Raw genomic sequence first — 16483 nt, 5'->3', positions numbered from 1 at the left:
GCGCCCGCCCGCTGCCCCCGGGGCAGCCCCTCGGCGCTTCCCCCGCTCCCGGGACAGCTCGGGAGCCGCTCTCCCGGCAGCGCTGCGGTTCAACCCCTGCGAGGGGTACGCACAAAGTGACACTGTCAAGTATTTATTTCCTTTTAAAATTTTTTTTTAAATTTTTCCAATTGAATTAAAAACAAAAAGAACCAAAAAAACCCCCCAAAAATCCCAGAAAACCAACCCGAAAAGCCCTCCGCTTACGGGCGCGCTGGCTGGAGCTCGGAGCGCTCCCGGCACCCGCGGCCGGGCTCTGCCCGCCCGCCGATCCCGCCCGGCCCAACCCGGCGGCTCCCGGGACCGGGGGGAACCCCGGAGGGTCCGGCCAAGCCCCCCGGCTCCCGGGAAGCTGCTGGCTGCTCCCGCCGCAGCATCCTCAGCGGGACCGCAAAGAAGAAGAAGAAGAAGAGTCAGGAATCAACAGCGGCTCGTGCTGTTTCTTTTTTTATTATTATTTATTTAAATTCTCAAAGACAGAGCAATTTCACTTTTTTTTCTTTTCTTTTTAACAAAAAATATAGAATTTGAATTTGGAGGACATTTCCCCGTTAGCATAAAACCACTTAAAAGGTGGTTGTATTTCAATGGTAAATTACTTGACAGTGTCCCTTTAACTTAAAAATAAAATAATGTCAGTATTGCAATGAATTTCAAGTTTTCTTGCACGTAGTCGTTATAAAGTAGCTTTTATCATGCTCTTGGACCTATTCTACAAGACATTTAAAAGCATATCATCAAGGAAAATATAAGGCATACTTCTCAGGAATTAGGTATCTTGGCACATTTGAGCATACTGTCTTTTTTTAAAACAACACATATGGTCAAATATACCTTTCTTCTTCTAACATTAAACAGGGTTTTCTGTACTTTGTTTTAAATACTGAGATATTAGAGCCTTGGTAAAGTACCGAGCACCTCCGGGAAAACAAAAATTAAAACAAAAAAAGCAAAACAAAAAAGCAAATGAAATCTAACACAACCAGGAGCAAAATCCCACGAAATCTTTACAGTCATTTTAGTCTTTCGTTTCATGATCATCATTCATCAAGTCCTTGAACATACAGAACGTGCGTTAAAAGAAGAAAAAAAAAAAACAAACCAAAACAAAAAACCAAGGGAACACGCAGAAGAAACCCAAAACGAGACAAAAACTGACCACAAGTTCTCGGCCACTGTTCACAGAACTGCCCGCGGGCTGTTCCAGGCTGTACTGGTCTGACTGGAACCGCGCGGCCCGTGCGCTCCTGCAGGCAGCCGGATCCTGGGCAGGATCCGGGCGGCGCGGGCGAGGAAGACCACGGGAGGAGCCTGCCTCGTTAGCGATGCTCCCAGGAGCCGGGAGGGACGGAAGGACACTCTGCCGTGCTCTCCTCGCCTCCCGCTACTTATTGCTGGGAACGCACCGCGGCGGCGTGGAAATACGGGCGCCGGAGCGCGTCCGTCGGCAGCGCGACAACTTTGGGGAGGGCAGCGAACAGCAGGACCGAGACAATCAATCAAGTAGCAAAACCAAAGCAATTAAATTCCTAACTACGTCTAGCAGCATGGAGAGTGCAGTCCCGACACATCACAGTTGAAGTACAATAATCGCTGGAACTGCCCATCCAGAGCCTCCGATTCAGAAGCAGGTTATCAGACACATGTTTACATGCAATTGAGAACCATTTCAAATGTCACATTACGCACTCTGAAAAGCTTATTTCACTACTGGGAAATAGGAAAAGTGCACATTAAAGCAATTTTAAACATTTCCAGTGATTGTTTAAAAAGAAACAGAAACACCTCGCTACCAGCGGCTCGTGTTTAACTTTCTGTGAACACTAACAGCAAACTTCTTTCAAGGGCAATAATGCATGGTACAATGGAAACAGCTTGTTTTGACACTTACAGTACATCTCAAATTAAAAAAAAAAAAAAAGAAAACAACCAAAAAAAAAAAAAAAACCCAAGAAGAAAAAGGGGATTATAATTTCAACTGGGAATAAAACGACAGCAGGAAATCAAATTCTTTAAAACAAGCTTTTTTTTTGTTTTCTCCCCACCCTTCCGAAATTCCATCCTTGCCCCTCAGTAAAGAAGCGCTGGCAGCTCCTGCTTGCACAGGAGCAGCTCAGGTCTACCTGACCCCTAACTCAGCCAAGACCATTCAGCAAAATGATTGCATTCCCAAAAAACTTCCGAGTGGAACAAGATTCTAGTTTCTCTGAAACGCTCTCTACTGAATTCCAGCCAAGAAAAGAAAAGAAAAGAAAAACCAAAAAATAAAGTTTTGTTTTCACTGTTTAAGGCATCTTTTTTTTTTTATAACATTTTCTCTTCACTCGCAATGATGATAGTCATGCAGCAGTTTAATGATAAAAATATATTAATATTTTACTATACAGCAGCAAGAAGTTAGTCAATTAAAAGCACACCAACTTTTTTTTTTTTTTAAAAGAAAAAAAAAAACATAACCGAAAACCAACAAAGACAACCTGTAAAAGTCTATTATTATTCTTCTTATTATTACAAACAATTTCAATTTGGAGAACACACCTGGACAGATTAGTGTTCTGACAAATCTGTGTTTCCCTAGCCTAGGCTTCGAGCAGAGCCCGCGCCCGGCGGGAGCTGGGACGGGGAGGGCAGGGCACGGCCAGGTATGTAGCCAGTAATAATAACTAGCACCACAGCTACATGGAAATCCATTATGGACACACACACCGGCTTGGCTTTCACTGTCCAACCAAACTGCGACCCCCATGGCTCAGCGGGATCACGCTGCACTGGCTCCTAACAGGCCTAGGGAATAACGGGGATCCAAGCATGGGTCCGGACCTCGCACGAGTGCAGCAGATAGTGCTAGTGCCAGTGGCCACACGGAAAGACTCGCTACCTGCTGCCAAAAACAGGTGACTGGAAACCGCTGCACGTCAGGTTAAGTACTTTAAGTACACAGAATAAAAAAAATATATTATGAACAATACAAGTACATCTCATATACACAATAATGACAATACGCCTACTCAGTTGTAAACCAAACAGGTGCAGAAAAAAAATATTATGGGAGGAATTTCTTTAATTTTCATTTTTTTTCTCTCTCTCTCTTTTTTTTTTTTTTTTTTTTCTCTTTTCTTTTTTTTTTTTTTTTTTACTATTTGAATAACTTTGGTTCAAACGTAAAAATCACAAGTTAGCAAATTTCATTTAAATGCCTTTTTTAATAATTTTTCTTCATGTTCACAGAAGTTTCACTGACCATTTTTATATGTTTAAGGTCCAGATGCAATGCATATTGTATAAAAGAGAGCACTTATTGTTTACCTTGCATGAATTAAACCTACGTACCTTTTAACTCTACAAACTTCTGCATAACATTTAGACAAAGCTCAGACACACAGCATGCCTAGCCCTCATATATATATACACATCTCTAATCACAGGTATATAGGGTGTCAAATATACTATAGTAACCTCCATGTAAGGTTTGAAATTTGGTAACAAAATGAGAAGAAAAAACTAAAAATATTATTTTACGTGTTCTAAAATATCTCTTTTTTTTGTGCTAAAGTCAAATGTTAGCTCAACATGAAAAGGACTTTTTTTTATATAATTCAGCAATATTATAATCTTGACCATTTTTGCAAACACTTTTAATAATAATAGCTTAAACGTGTACAAAAGTTCTCGGTTAATTAGGGAAATAAACACTCAGTTCTTTATATTTTTAATCAAGTAGGAAACACAGTTCATATATAATGTTATTACTTTTTTTTTTTTGACTCTTTTTTTTTTTTGTGTGTTTTGTTTTTTTTTTTTGGTTTTTTTTTTTTTTTTTTTTCTGTTTTGTTTTGTTTTTGTTTTAGCAGCTGCTTACTGTTTGATACGGTGGGTAAAGTGGAGGAACATCCAGCGATGGGTGGCGGGTCTGAGGCGCTGCTGCTGCCGGGCGGCGGGGGGGGCGCCGGGCGGGCGGCGCGGCCGGGGGGGCTCCGGGTCCGGGCGGAGGGGGGGCTCCGGGCCGCCGCCCCCGCGCCCCGCCGCCCGCCCGCCCTCCCGCCGGCGGCGGGGCCAGTCCGCGTCCCGGGGGGCGGGCGGTCAGTCCTCCTCGGGCTCCTCGGCCTGCAGCAGCGCGCCGGGCGGCCCGGCGGCGGCCGCCTCGGCCTCGGGGGGCGGCTCGGCGCCCACGGCGGGGGCGGCGGCGGCGGCGGCGCGCTTGTCCCGCTGCTTCTCCTGGATCTTCTTCATCTCGTCCGAGTACTTGCAGAAGGTGTGGCCGAACTTGGCCCAGACCTTGTAGGGGACGGTGATGGAGTTGCGGTAGGTGGGCTTCACCTCGCTCACCCGCATGAACACGCCGTACTTGTTGGAACCCACGTCGAAGAAGAAACGCTTGTTGTCCACAGTCAAGGAGGTGCCCTCGGGCAGCTCGGCCGGCTCCTCCTCCACGCCGTAGTCGTCGATGAGCTTGGCCAGGGCGTCGCGGAACTCGATGAGGCCCTGCGCGGGCAGCGCGATGGTCTGGCCCTGCGTGGAGCCCAGCCCCGGGCCGCGGTTCACGGTCTGGCGGACGCGCAGGAAGCGCCCGCGCTGGTTCTCCTTCAGATCCATGTAGTACTTGCGGTTCTCCCGCACCAGGAACTCGCTCTTCAGCGCCCGCCGGGGCTCGTCGGCCGCCTGCGCCAGCTCGGGGGGCTGGCTGGGCCCCAGCTGCGCGTAGTGCTCGATGAAGTCGCCCAGGTAGTCGCGGAACTCGACGGCCACGGACATGGACAGGGTCAGGCGGCTCTTGTTGCCGCCCGCGCCCACCTCGGCGATCTTGAGGAAGCGGCCCTTGGCGTTCTGCTTCACGTCCAGGTAGAAGCGCTTGTTCTGGATGTCCACCCGCTTGGAGGCCAGCTCCTGCGTCTCGTGCTGCAGCCCGCCGCCCGGGCCCCCGCCGCCGCCGCCGCCGCCGCCCGGGCCGCCGCCGCCCGCGCCCGGCCCCCCGGCGCCCGCCGCGCCCCCGCCGCCGCCGCCCTGCTCGCTGCCGCTGTCTCTGTCCGCCATGATGCCGCCGCCGCTCCGCCGCCGCCGCCGCTCGGGCCTCGCCCGCCGCTGCTCGCCCCGGCGCGGCCGCCCCCGCGCCGCCGCCGCCTCCTCCGCCGCCGCCGCCGCCTCCTCGGCCGCCCCCGGCCGCCGCCGCCGCCGCCGCCTCCTCCTCCCGCCGCCGCCGCCGCCGCCGCCGCTGCTGCAACAGCCCCCGCGGCCACCAGCCGGCCGCGCTCTCGCGAGATCTGCCGGAGCGAGGAGAGGGCGCGGGAAGGCGGCAGAGAGCGGCCCCCGCCGCCGGCCGCCCCGGCGAGCACGGCGGCAGCGCCGCGCCGCCGAGCGGCCAACGCGGGTACTGCAGCTGCGCGCGCCCGCCGCGCACCGGCGCCGCGTCCGAGCCGCGCTCCGGGCGGCACCGGCACCGGCACCGGCCCCGCCGCTCAACCCGCTCCGGGCGGCACCGGCACCGCTCGCCCCGCTGCCACCGCGCTGCCGCACCCCGGGGACAGCCGGGGAGAGCCGCCGGGTTCGTGCTTCCCGTAGGGAACCGCACGGGAGAGCGCTCGGCAGCGGGCCCTCCGCCCGGGTGGGATGCCCAGGGTACCCGGGTGGGATGCCCGGGAGGGATATGTGATTATTCGGGGTTGGTAATGAAGGTAATTAATAGGCCTATGGCGTGGCGCGGGGCTTGGAGGCTCGGGAGCGCAGCGGGGATGGGGACCGGGGGGATCGGGCGTCCCCCCGCAGCGGGGGTTTGGAGGTGGGGCTTGGAGGTGGGATTTTGGAGACTTGGAGGTGGGTTTTGGAGGTTTGGGGGTGGGTTTTGGAGGAGATGCTTTAGCTTCTATTCCTTGTTTTCAAACCTTCAATTTTAAGACACCTGCAGCCCTGGAAAGGATGTTTTCTCCTGATGCTGCAGGTCAGGAAGCAAACTGGCAGGATTGCTCTGGGTGGAAATCGCCTGCCTGCCGGCTGCTTCCAGGACTGCTTATTTCTGTGGAAGGCATGGATGTACCTGCAGCATCCCAAAAACCCTGCAAGTGTTGCACAAGGAGTGGTGCTATGATTTTTTAATTTTGGGGTGGCCTGCGGAATGTGCTTGGCACACAAATGGCTTTCTCGAGGAGACAGGGAGTGAAGTGCTGAGACATCTTATTGCCTTAGAGGATGCTCCGATGTCACAGGAGGAACCCCCAGCCTGCCCCATGGCTGTGGTTAAACCCGTGGTGATGGCGACTCCACGGGTAATAAAAACAATACACAGAGAAACAGTTTCTTTTTCCCACAGAAACAATATTTCAGCGCTGCCTGAGCTGCAGGAAAGCCCCGAGTGCTGGGGATGTGCGTGCTCTCCCTGGATGCTGTGTTTGGTTTTCAGCCTACCTGAGCTGTCCTAGGTTTTTCCTGGCATAGGAATTGCGTGTCCAGGTTGGCATTGTCATGGCAAGCTGCAGGCTGCTGCTTTGGCAACCCCTCTCTCCTGATTTGCTCTTTTTATCCTCAAGTCAAACGAATTTAAACAACCAAACCGAGGTCTATCCATGCAGCCTGTTGCTATCACCACCAGGTATCCTTGTGGATGAACTGGGAAATGCACAAGGAGTTGTGTTTGTGCCCTGAAGATGAGTGGCTGTTCTCTCTCTGACTGGCCTGCAGTAAAAATTTGCTGGTGCTGAGGTTGCTGGCCAGCAGCAGAGGTTATTTTTCCTCCCCAGCATGGGCCAGTGGTATTGCTTTGGGAGTGGATGTGCTCCAAGTGGATACCAGCAATCCCAGGAACCACCTGACAATGTTGGTGCTTTGGTGAGATGATGATTTGTGGGATTCTGCTTGCCCAGCACCATTCAGTGTTGAAAGTCACAGCCACTACCTAATGCTCTGATTTTGTGCCTGAATTTGGCTTGAATAAGGCATTTGCTTATTGAAGTAAACAGAACAAAAGGGGGGAAAAAAGTGGTTTTCATCCCAAAAGATAATATTTTCAATTTTTCTTTTCAACAGCAGCCCATCCTGGAGGCCCACAGGAACTTTAATTGGTACACCCAGTGCTAAAACAAGGTCATGTGGCCAAGGCAAGCTTGGGATGGCTGCTAAATGAGGCAAGGTGCAAAATGGGATGGACCAGGGTGATGGATAAGTGCAGGAGCCAGGAGAGTCTCTTCATACATTGTCCAGGTTTGGCCTTGTACAAGCCAAAGACTGGATTGGGATCCTGCAGGGAGCTCCTGAACACGTGCTGCCCATCCTGGCTGTGGCAATCCTATCAGTGTCTCCCATGAGGTTATCAGGCTGCACATTGTGCTCCTCTGTGGCTTCTGCTGAAACCCATCCCACACCTCTTTGCTCTGAAAATCAGAAATCTTTTAATCTCCAGCCCCACAACTCTCAGTTTGGAGTTCACAAGATTTTCTAACGTGTCTCTCAGAAGCAATTATACTCTCTTCAGCCCTGTTCCGATAGCCTAAATGAAGGCAAATTTAGGTAGCTTCCTCTCATAAGATAATCCTCCTTTCTTTGCCTATTGTAGTAATTTTTCAAACCAGTTTCAGTTCCTCAGAAAGACAAGGGAAAAGGTTTTCAGAGCTGTGGCTGGGATTTCAGGCATAAGATCAATGGGCCTTTTGTTTTGAAATCCAATTCAGTGGGCTTTTAAGAACATATCTGATCATTACTGCGAGCATCTCGAAGTTTGGAGTCCCAGCCTGTTATTCAGCTATGAAACAACAACTCCGCTGACTCCAAGAACTTGTACAAACATTTCTAATCAACAGGAGGGAAGCTAAGAGCCATTCAAACAACAGATAAGATTAGTAACTGAAGTGGCTGGACTGCAATTGTTATTGTGCAAGTCAAAGAAAAGGCTGTCACACAGAGAGGATGTTGCCAAGCAAGATTCATTTGAGTCGCCGAGTCATTCTTCTCTCATCCGCTGTCCGAATTCTCCTGAAGTCAGATTTACTCAGGCTGTGTTGGGTGATCTACTGGGTTAGGAGGTGACTGAGTTTAGGCTTTTTTCCCAGGTTGGGTCAGATATTTCTCTTGATCCCGTTCTTCCCCACCATGCAAAAGGCACCATAATTCCGTTTCAGAGAATTCCCTGTGCCACGATGGGAGTTGGAGCACTGCAGCAATCAAAGCCAAGTTGCTGCTGCCATCACTGAGATGCAGAGCACTCAGAAGGCTTTTACAGCCATGGGGGGATGTCTGAGGCTGGGTGAAGGCTCAGACCAGGAAAGTGTAACAGGATGGTGAAAGCTGCCTTCACTTTCCATCTGGGTCCTCCTCAGAGTGTGCCTTTGGAGAGAGGAGTTCAGCAGGGCTCATCCACTGCCATGAGGCGTTGGTTACCCCGTGAACAAGCCCCATCGTGTGCAGCAAACAAGAAACCAGCACACAACATATGAAAGTCATTTAGGAAGATGGGAATGATGAGCGGTGCACACAATAGCCTTGCTATTAGGGTCTGTCGATCCTAATTAAAAAAATACTTCTCAATGAAAATTATTTATAAAAAGAAATCACAGTGACCCTAAATCAAATTATTTGTGAATGGTTTTTAGTCTCCCAGATCAGTTAAAACTCCTGTGTTAGTCACTGGATGTCATCCAAGCTACATGCTGAATGAATAGCATCCCTGCCAAATTTCATTTTTTTTCACCCTCACCCAGTTTGGCACAGGACAGTTAAAGTCATTTTTCTAAATATCTTTCAGAACATCAAGCAACTGTAAAATAACAATGGGAAAGCTTGGCCACGGACAACTGCAGCCCTCCAGTTGGAACCGCTTCTCTCCAAGAAAGCAACTCCCCTTCCTTTGATGAATCTCATTTGGGGGAGGCAAGGGTTCCTCCACGGGGGTACTGCAGGGTTACTGCCTGAGGGGTACCCCTGCCAGGGAGCCTGGCTTCCAGGTGTTCCAGAGTGGGGCACAGCTGGATCCAGACTGGCCCTGGCTACAGGGTTTGTGCCTTTTTTGGCCACCTGCTAGAGGGTGACATCCCGAGGACATGTCGGCCACTCCTTGTCCACAGTTTCCATGGTGAGCTGTAATGATGCCTCTTTTGCTTGCTCTTCAAAAACAAAAAACAAAAAAGAAAGAAAGAAACAAGGAATCAGTGACTGCACAATGGCAGAACAAGTTGTTGCTTCTCATGTCTGCAAAGATAAAGTGCTAATTCTTCTAAGCACTATGTGATGTCCTATCCAAGTGAGTTAAGTTTGGGATTGTTTTCATGATGACTTGTTCCAACTCCAGTGTGCTTTCTCTTCTCCTTTGACTGGCCTGCAGGTCCCTCACTGCCCTTTTCCCAGCTGGCTTCCCCTTCATTTGTTCTTTCTGACCATGGAGAACTCTGCTGTGTTGTCACCTGCAGAGAGTGAGGACCCTCCCCAGTTCTTGGTTCTCAGAGACATAAAGAGGGAAGCATGGTTCTTCAGGAGCTGGCTGCTCTTCTGTTGAAAGCTAGCAACAAATGGCCACCAAATTCCAATCTTGCTGGTTTTATAATAATGTATAACCCCAGGGTCCTTTGCTCCTTGTCTCCTAAGGAGGAGTGAGGACTAGACCCCAGTGTCATGTGCAGCAGTTAGCAAAGGCTGTGTCACCCATATATGTGACTGCCTGTTTCCCAGTATCCAAGTGGCTTCTTTGCTACCAGTTGAACTGGTGTGATGCCTGGTGGGCTCCTCCTTCCCTTCCCTCTTCCCATGCCCATGGTAGTGGCTGGGAAGGTGCTCTGTCCACAGGGATGTCCAGGAGGGTGGGCATAGCTGGCTCACAGGCACAGCTGCTCTGGCTCCTGATCAGCTGCTTTGTCCTTTCATTAAGATGACAGCACCTCCTGTGTTTCTTGCTGTTTGTTTCCTCTTGCTTTCATGCTGCCTTGCTGCTGTCTCCAGAGCTGTGCCCAGATGGTCCTGTTGTTCCTCCAGCCATGACTGCTGGTTCTGGACTTGCACAGCCATGCAGCAAGGCAGCTGACACCCTCTCTGGTCTTGTTTTCCTTCTGGGCTTATGGACATGCTGGGGGCTGTGGGCTGTGAATCCATCCCCTCAAGGCACGTTTTTGGCAACTGTGCTTTAGAAAGCACTGGCTGGCAGTTCTGGGTTTCCCAGCTTTGCCTGATAGAGGTGGATCCCCCTCCCATCTCACAATGCCTGCTTTATCCTGCCATTAATTTGCAGTCTCTAAAGCTGTTGGATCACACCAGGTGAGGTCCCAAATGTGTCCCAGAGCAGTCCAGCTGGTGCAGGATCCCAGAGGAGAAAAGGGTAGGGGAAGGCAGAGAGGATTTTGGCACTAGAGACTCCCAGATATGAGTGTGCCTCAGACCTCCACACCTCCCCCTCCAGCCAGGGGAGTTTCTGGCCATTTTTAACTTCTGCTTTTGAGGTTAATACTCCAGCCTCTTCTCAATGCACCTTTCTGCAGCCTGGGATTCTTTCTCAGATTACTTTAAACCCACTTTCCTTAAAAAGTGTGTGAGGATGTTGGAATAGATCTTCTGAAATTTGTTCCCCAGGAGCTCATAGAGCTGGGATGAAATGGGATGACTACTTCCATGTGGGGCCAAAGAAACCCCAAACATCTGCAAGGATGAGAAGGAAGATACAGAACGAATCACAGTTTTGAAATGAGGTTTAGAACGAATCACAGTTCACCAGTTTTGCATCCAAGAGAAGGATGCTTTGACTTTTACTTTTCCCCAAAAGTTTTTCTTTGAAGATGCTAACCTGATTGTTGCCACTCTGAGAGGATTCAGTGAGTCCTCAGCTCTCAGGTGGGCTGGCTGCTGCCAGCATGACACAGTGCTGTGGTTTTGACCCCAACCTCAACTCAGCACCATCATCCACTCTCTCTCACCCCTCTGATGGGATGAGAGAGAGAATCAGAAGGATAAAAGTGAGGAAAAACTGGCAGCTGAGATAAAGACAGTTTAATAGGGAAAGTAAAAGCTGCGTGCACTAGCAAAACAAAACAAGGAATCCAACCTGGTTACTGGTAGGACAATATGAGAAGCAGAAAAGTCCTTGGCTCTGTGTAAGCCTTGCTCAGGGAAAACAAAACATCTCTATGTTATCACCCGTGTTTTCAGCACAAATCCAAAGCACATCCCCATAGCACCTACTGGGAAGAAAATTAACTCTTCCCCAGCCAAAACCAGCACACAGAATCCCAGCTCCCCATCCTCTGTGGGGTTTGGTTTACATGGCTCTGAAAGGAAAACTCTCCCAAAAGTCACACAATGAAGAGCAAACTCCAGCTGTGCAGATGGAGCTGTGCAGATCCAGCTGTGCTCAGATCCATTGCTGGATTGCAAGTAGCTGATGTTTCTATGGTGGAACCTCTTGCTGCATCCAGATAATTGTTCCCCTGGACCCTTAACCCACTTAGTGATTTTAGTGACACTAGTTTTGATTTTTTTTTTTTTTTTTCTGTGGTGGTAAACTGCAGCCACAAGGCTAATGGGTGTATTCAAGGCAGTGTTGAGCTCACTGCAGAAGCTCAGGACCTGCTTTTTGGCTCCTGGGGGCAAATGTGTATGTGTGAGTAAATGCAGCCCTGCAGGCACAACTGGTACCTAAAGCAGTAATTTCAAGGGTGCTACATAAATCCAGGAATAGAGTAATACCTACCTGGAGGAGAGCAGAGGCACTGGAGCTTAATTTAAACTCTTCCAACTTCCTTCTCTCCCAATTCCAAGATAAATGGACAACATACCCTGGAAATTCTTGTGGATCCCAGCCAGAGATGAGCAGGAAGGAGCCAAAGGCATTTCCACAGCTTGTCTTGCTGTGCAGGAGGCTTGGAGAGGTGTTTATAAACACCTTTTCTGCTCACAGTGCTCTTGGCCCCTCTCTGGCTCATGGCCAGGCATGGCCCTGGTCCAAGCTTGTTTTGAAGTGTTTCATCCCCCGTGCTTTGTAGAGCTGCCTTGGTGCTGAGGCTGAGTGGGGATTTGCCCTGGGAGCAGGTCCATGCTCTTCCAGGAGACAGGAATTTCCCCCTTCAGATTCCTGGAGGTGGGTCTGAGTTTTCACACTGAGGCAGGTGATGTGTCCCACGAGGTTGGTATTTCTGCAGCAGGCTGAGCTCAGGTGGGACATGGATCCCACAGCCCTGTGGGATGGGCACAGACCCAAGCAGGGATCTGTGCTCTTCCTGGTGCTGTTTGGCAGTCACATCATCAGGACAGGAATCTGGTCGGGTCTCTGGGATGAGAACACTTGGTTGACTGTAAACAAACCTATTTACACTGATACTTCTCAGCCTGGCCTGGAGAATGTGGGAGCTTTGGTCCGGGAGAATTTCTGGATTGTAACTTCTAAATTCCTCATTCATGAAAACATGAGAACAGCCAAGGCATCTCATCTCACCACAGCAAGTGGCTGTGGTGGCAAACAAAGCCTGTTTGGAGGAGATACAAGATGACTGAGTATGATTTTGTGGAGTGAGGGGTAACAGGATGAGTGTTTGAAGCCATTCTTCAGGTATTGCAGCACTGTTGCCCTCTCCTTCTGTGGCCCGGTTGGGTGTCCTGCCCCACTGGGAGGAGGCATCCTCCAGACCCCAGTCCCTGTCTTTACCAGGAGGATAAAGCTGTTCTTTAAGCCATACTCCAGTGCCTTCCCTGGTAGGAAGTCACAGCTTCCTTCAAGGAGGATGAAGGTCTCAGCTGTGCTGATCAATGAGGCATGGCCAGTTTGCAATCCTGCAGTGAGAGGTGAGAGGGGAGCTGCCGTGGGTGGGAGGTAGGTGTGGTACCTCCCTTTACACATCCATCGTTTTCTGGACCTCGAGGAAGAGAAAAGCCAACTCAGCTTCTCATTTTACCAAGAAGAAAAGGGGCTGTGGTGAGGGGGTTATTTAAGGCAGCAGTCACTTGTTGTTCACAAGGTGAAGGGGTTGATTCTACCAGCGCTGAGGTGATGAGAGGCCAGCTCACAACTGCAGAGTCCTGTGAGCCTGACCTGGGTGACAAGGAACAGTCAGGCACAATTCCTTTCTGTGAGTGTCTTCCCATGGGCAGCCTTGATAAATGTTGTACTGTAGCAGGGGAATGTCTCAAAGTATCAATGTTTATTTAGTAATTATTTAACATTTGCCTATATCTCTTTCAGACCTGCTCTGGGGGTATTTTCTGGAGCATCGTGTCCCTGGGTAGGATTCCTTTCTGTGCTGTTGAGACCTATCTGGGATGTAAAAACCTGGGATTCCTGCTCTCCGTGGCTTATCTGGAAACTACCAGCTCAAAAAGGTTGTCCCATAACTCAGTGTTTTGGATTTTGCTGAAGAGGAGTTTATTTGAAAATTTCTTAGTCTATAAGGCAGACCCTTACCACAGAGGTAATATCTTTATACTTTTCCCTCAAAGATGCCAGGAGTAAAATGGTGAAGGTGCAGAATTTTTCCATGCTCTGCTTTCTCACACAGCAAATTGGATGCAGAGTCCACTCTGGCTTGGTGTCAGAGGGGAAACTGCTTCACTTTTATGAGATAATTCCTTGGTGTGCTTTTAGACCCACAAGTCGCAGCTGGGGCTGTGCAATAGCCCTGCTGTGGACTGAAGAAGCACAGTAGACTGAAACACACCAGGGGGAGGAGAAAACCTTGGCTCCCCTAAATCCTGCTGCTGTGGAGAGCAGGAATTGCCTGGTGTCAATACAGAATGCACCCAGCACAGCAGAAACTCCTTCTCCCTCCCCAGGGGGGTTTCAGCCTCTCACAGTGTCTAGATAGTAGTGTTGGTTTGAGGATATTTCTTGTGAGAATATTTTGGGAACTCATTAAAAAGAGAATTATAGACCAGCCCTGGTGTGATTGAGATAACATAGCGTGTAAGCATGCAGGAAACATGAACATCCTCTCAATAATTTAATTCAATTAATTGTTTTACAGCTGCTCAGCAAATACCATGAGATTCAGGTGGGAGATGCAGTGCTGGGATTCCACAAGGTCTGGATGGAGCAGGGAAGAGACTGTGGTGTGTGGAGCACCTGGTTTGTGCTGGAGAAGAAAACTGTTTACAAACCAGAAGCATTAGCAAACTGGCTTTGCTGGAGACTTGTGAGACATTCTGCAGCCATCACAGACCCTTGTTCTGGGAAAGCAGTGCAGGGGGCTGGGAAGGAAAAGGGCTCTGGCACCTGTGAGTATGAAAGTATGAAAGTTCATTTCAGTATGAAAGGCCTGACAGCAAATGGCATAATAAAACAACTGCCTTAATAAGACAGAATGAAAAGAAGGATATATAATAGCTTGATAGCTTGAGGAAGCAAAAAGGAAGAACTTCTCTCTGGGGAAGGGATATGTACAGCACTGGGGAAGATCCATCCTGGGTCCATCCAATGCTGCATGAATGCAGGGAGTTCTGCCTCTGAAGGGGCATGAGGCTTACTTGCCCTTGATATTTCACTTTTTACTCTGCCTTGTTAAAACAGGTAATTTATCAAACCTTTTTCCTTCTCTCACTGAGTCTGGAGAGACCCCCACACCAGCTCCTCCTAACCCAGTCCAGGGGACATCCCTGAGGAAATGGGTGTGCACGGGGATTGTTGGGGGACTAGGGACAGACTGTCCCCTCAGATCAGAGCCAAGGCTCCTGCTGCCTCCCTGGCCATCCCCAGCCTGGGGAAACAAGAGGGTTGTGCCAGACCCTGCTCTGAAGTGCCTCACTCAGGTTCCCATTGCTTTCCTGCATGAAGCAGCAGTGACTCCTGGAAGGGAACAGGCAGTGCTGTGTGTTGTGTCATGGGCAGCCAGCATTATCCTGCTAGCTGGGGGCTCAGAAACAGCCATGCCAGACTGGTTAGAGCTCACATATCCCAGAGTCTCAGGGTCCTGGAAGGGGCAGTGGCATGGGAGCCCTGGGATGCTCTGGTGCCTGCTTACACCATGACTGCTGTCAGCACTAGGTCAGGGTGACCACGGCCTCAGTGGGCTCAGCCTCACCAACCCCAAACAATGAAGAACCCCTGTCCCCATGCTGTGTGCTCTCCTAGGCATACACCTCCTCCTGGGGAAGAAAGATCACCTGGATATTCACCCTCAGCCTCCCAGGCTGCACCGTAGGGCCACTGCCCTGTGTGACATGTCCCACTGAGGAGGTTTTGGCTCTGTTGCCTTTGTAGCTCCCCTCCAGGTACTTCTCAGCCATTAACTCAGCCCTAAACTTCCTCTCAGACAGACTAAATGAGACTACCTCCCATCATCCCTCCTTTCAGTGCCGTGTCCCTGCCCCAAGGACTCTGTGATCCAGCCTTCAGGAGAGGAGAGCCAGCCAGGAGCAGCCCCCCTGGGGCAGGTCAGCCTTGGTGATGCCAGTGCCCCATCACTCCTGTAGCAAGCACAGACTCCCACTGAAGCCTCTGTCTTGTCAGAGCTGGCCTGGCATCTTTCCCAGGCAATGAATTTTGGATGAAGAAATACAAATTGCTGTCCCTGGCTCTGCAGGGTTAATCCCAGTGCAGATGCATGTGGTGCTGCCTGTGTCCTCAGCTCAGCCAGGACGTGCACAGCAAAGGGCTGAGGAGGGAGCTGCAGACCAGGAAAGATTTGTGGCCTTGGAATGTTGGGAGAGTCTTGGAGTGCCCGAGGAGGGAGGATCCAGCACACGCACGTGCGTGCCCACGGAGCACACGAGAGAGATGCAGCAGATGAGCTGCCTTGCTCTATTTGTAACCTCCCACTGCTGTTGCACAGGCTTTGCAAGGAGGAGAAGGAGCTGAAAATGGAGCTGCAAATTGAAACTTGAGGCTTGGATGCTTGGAGGGGCTCAGGAGCCAGACTCAACCCATCACTGCCCAGGGAAGCAGGAGCTTCTGTTCCTCCTGGGCCCTGTGTCTTGCTCTCATGCTCAGAACGCAGTGAGACATTCATGCTCCACCTTGGAGCAAAAGTCATTTTCATTAACTTATTGAGGAAAGGAGACATAAAGACACAATTTAATTGCAAATCACAAGATTACAGTGTGAGATGAAGCGAGGAAAGAATGAGGGAGGAAAAGGAAAAACAACTTGGTCTTATTTTTGAGGAGAGCTGGGTGAGGACATGGCAGTGCCATGGTGTGCCCTGGTGAGTGGGATCCAGCCTCCCTACCTGGGCATCACAGCTGGGATGTTGCACTGAGGATCTGGCTGTTGAAAGCTGCTGTGGACAGTCCCAGGTGGCTGCAGCCTGGCCACTGGTGGGTGCATAATGAGAGCCTGGTGTGCAGGGACACCTGTCCTGTGCCCAGCCCCAGGCTGTGGATTTCCTGCCTGGATCTAGCACCTGCTGCCCTGGGTGTTGCATTTGGAGAGTGCAGGATGTTCTTGGGAAAGTGCATGGAAACAGGAGGGCACCAGGAGAACAAACAGGGCTCCTCTTCTGCCCCTTACGTGCAGCAGCCTGGGACAGTCCACCCCTCCCCTGATCCCAGCTCTCCTTGC

At 50.4% G+C, this 16483-nt stretch overlaps 1 protein-coding gene across 1 annotated transcript; it reads right to left on the bottom strand.

The window, feature by feature from the left end:
* Positions 1-473: 473 nt before the first annotated feature.
* Positions 474-5070, bottom strand: PURA (purine rich element binding protein A; the record flags this gene model as incomplete). Its single annotated transcript, XM_079319504.1, has 1 exon — positions 474-5070. The coding sequence occupies one exon, from the start codon at positions 5068-5070 to the stop codon at positions 4120-4122; it is 951 nt and encodes a 316-aa protein (XP_079175630.1). The 3' UTR covers positions 474-4119.
* Positions 5071-16483: the final 11413 nt, after the last annotated feature.

Source organism: Erithacus rubecula (genome assembly GCF_903797595.1).
Source record: "Erithacus rubecula genome assembly, chromosome: 16".
Classification (NCBI taxonomy): domain Eukaryota; kingdom Metazoa; phylum Chordata; class Aves; order Passeriformes; family Muscicapidae; genus Erithacus; species Erithacus rubecula.
Note: the sequence above shows the minus strand (reverse complement) of the source record. Positions and strands in the feature narration are given on the sequence as shown.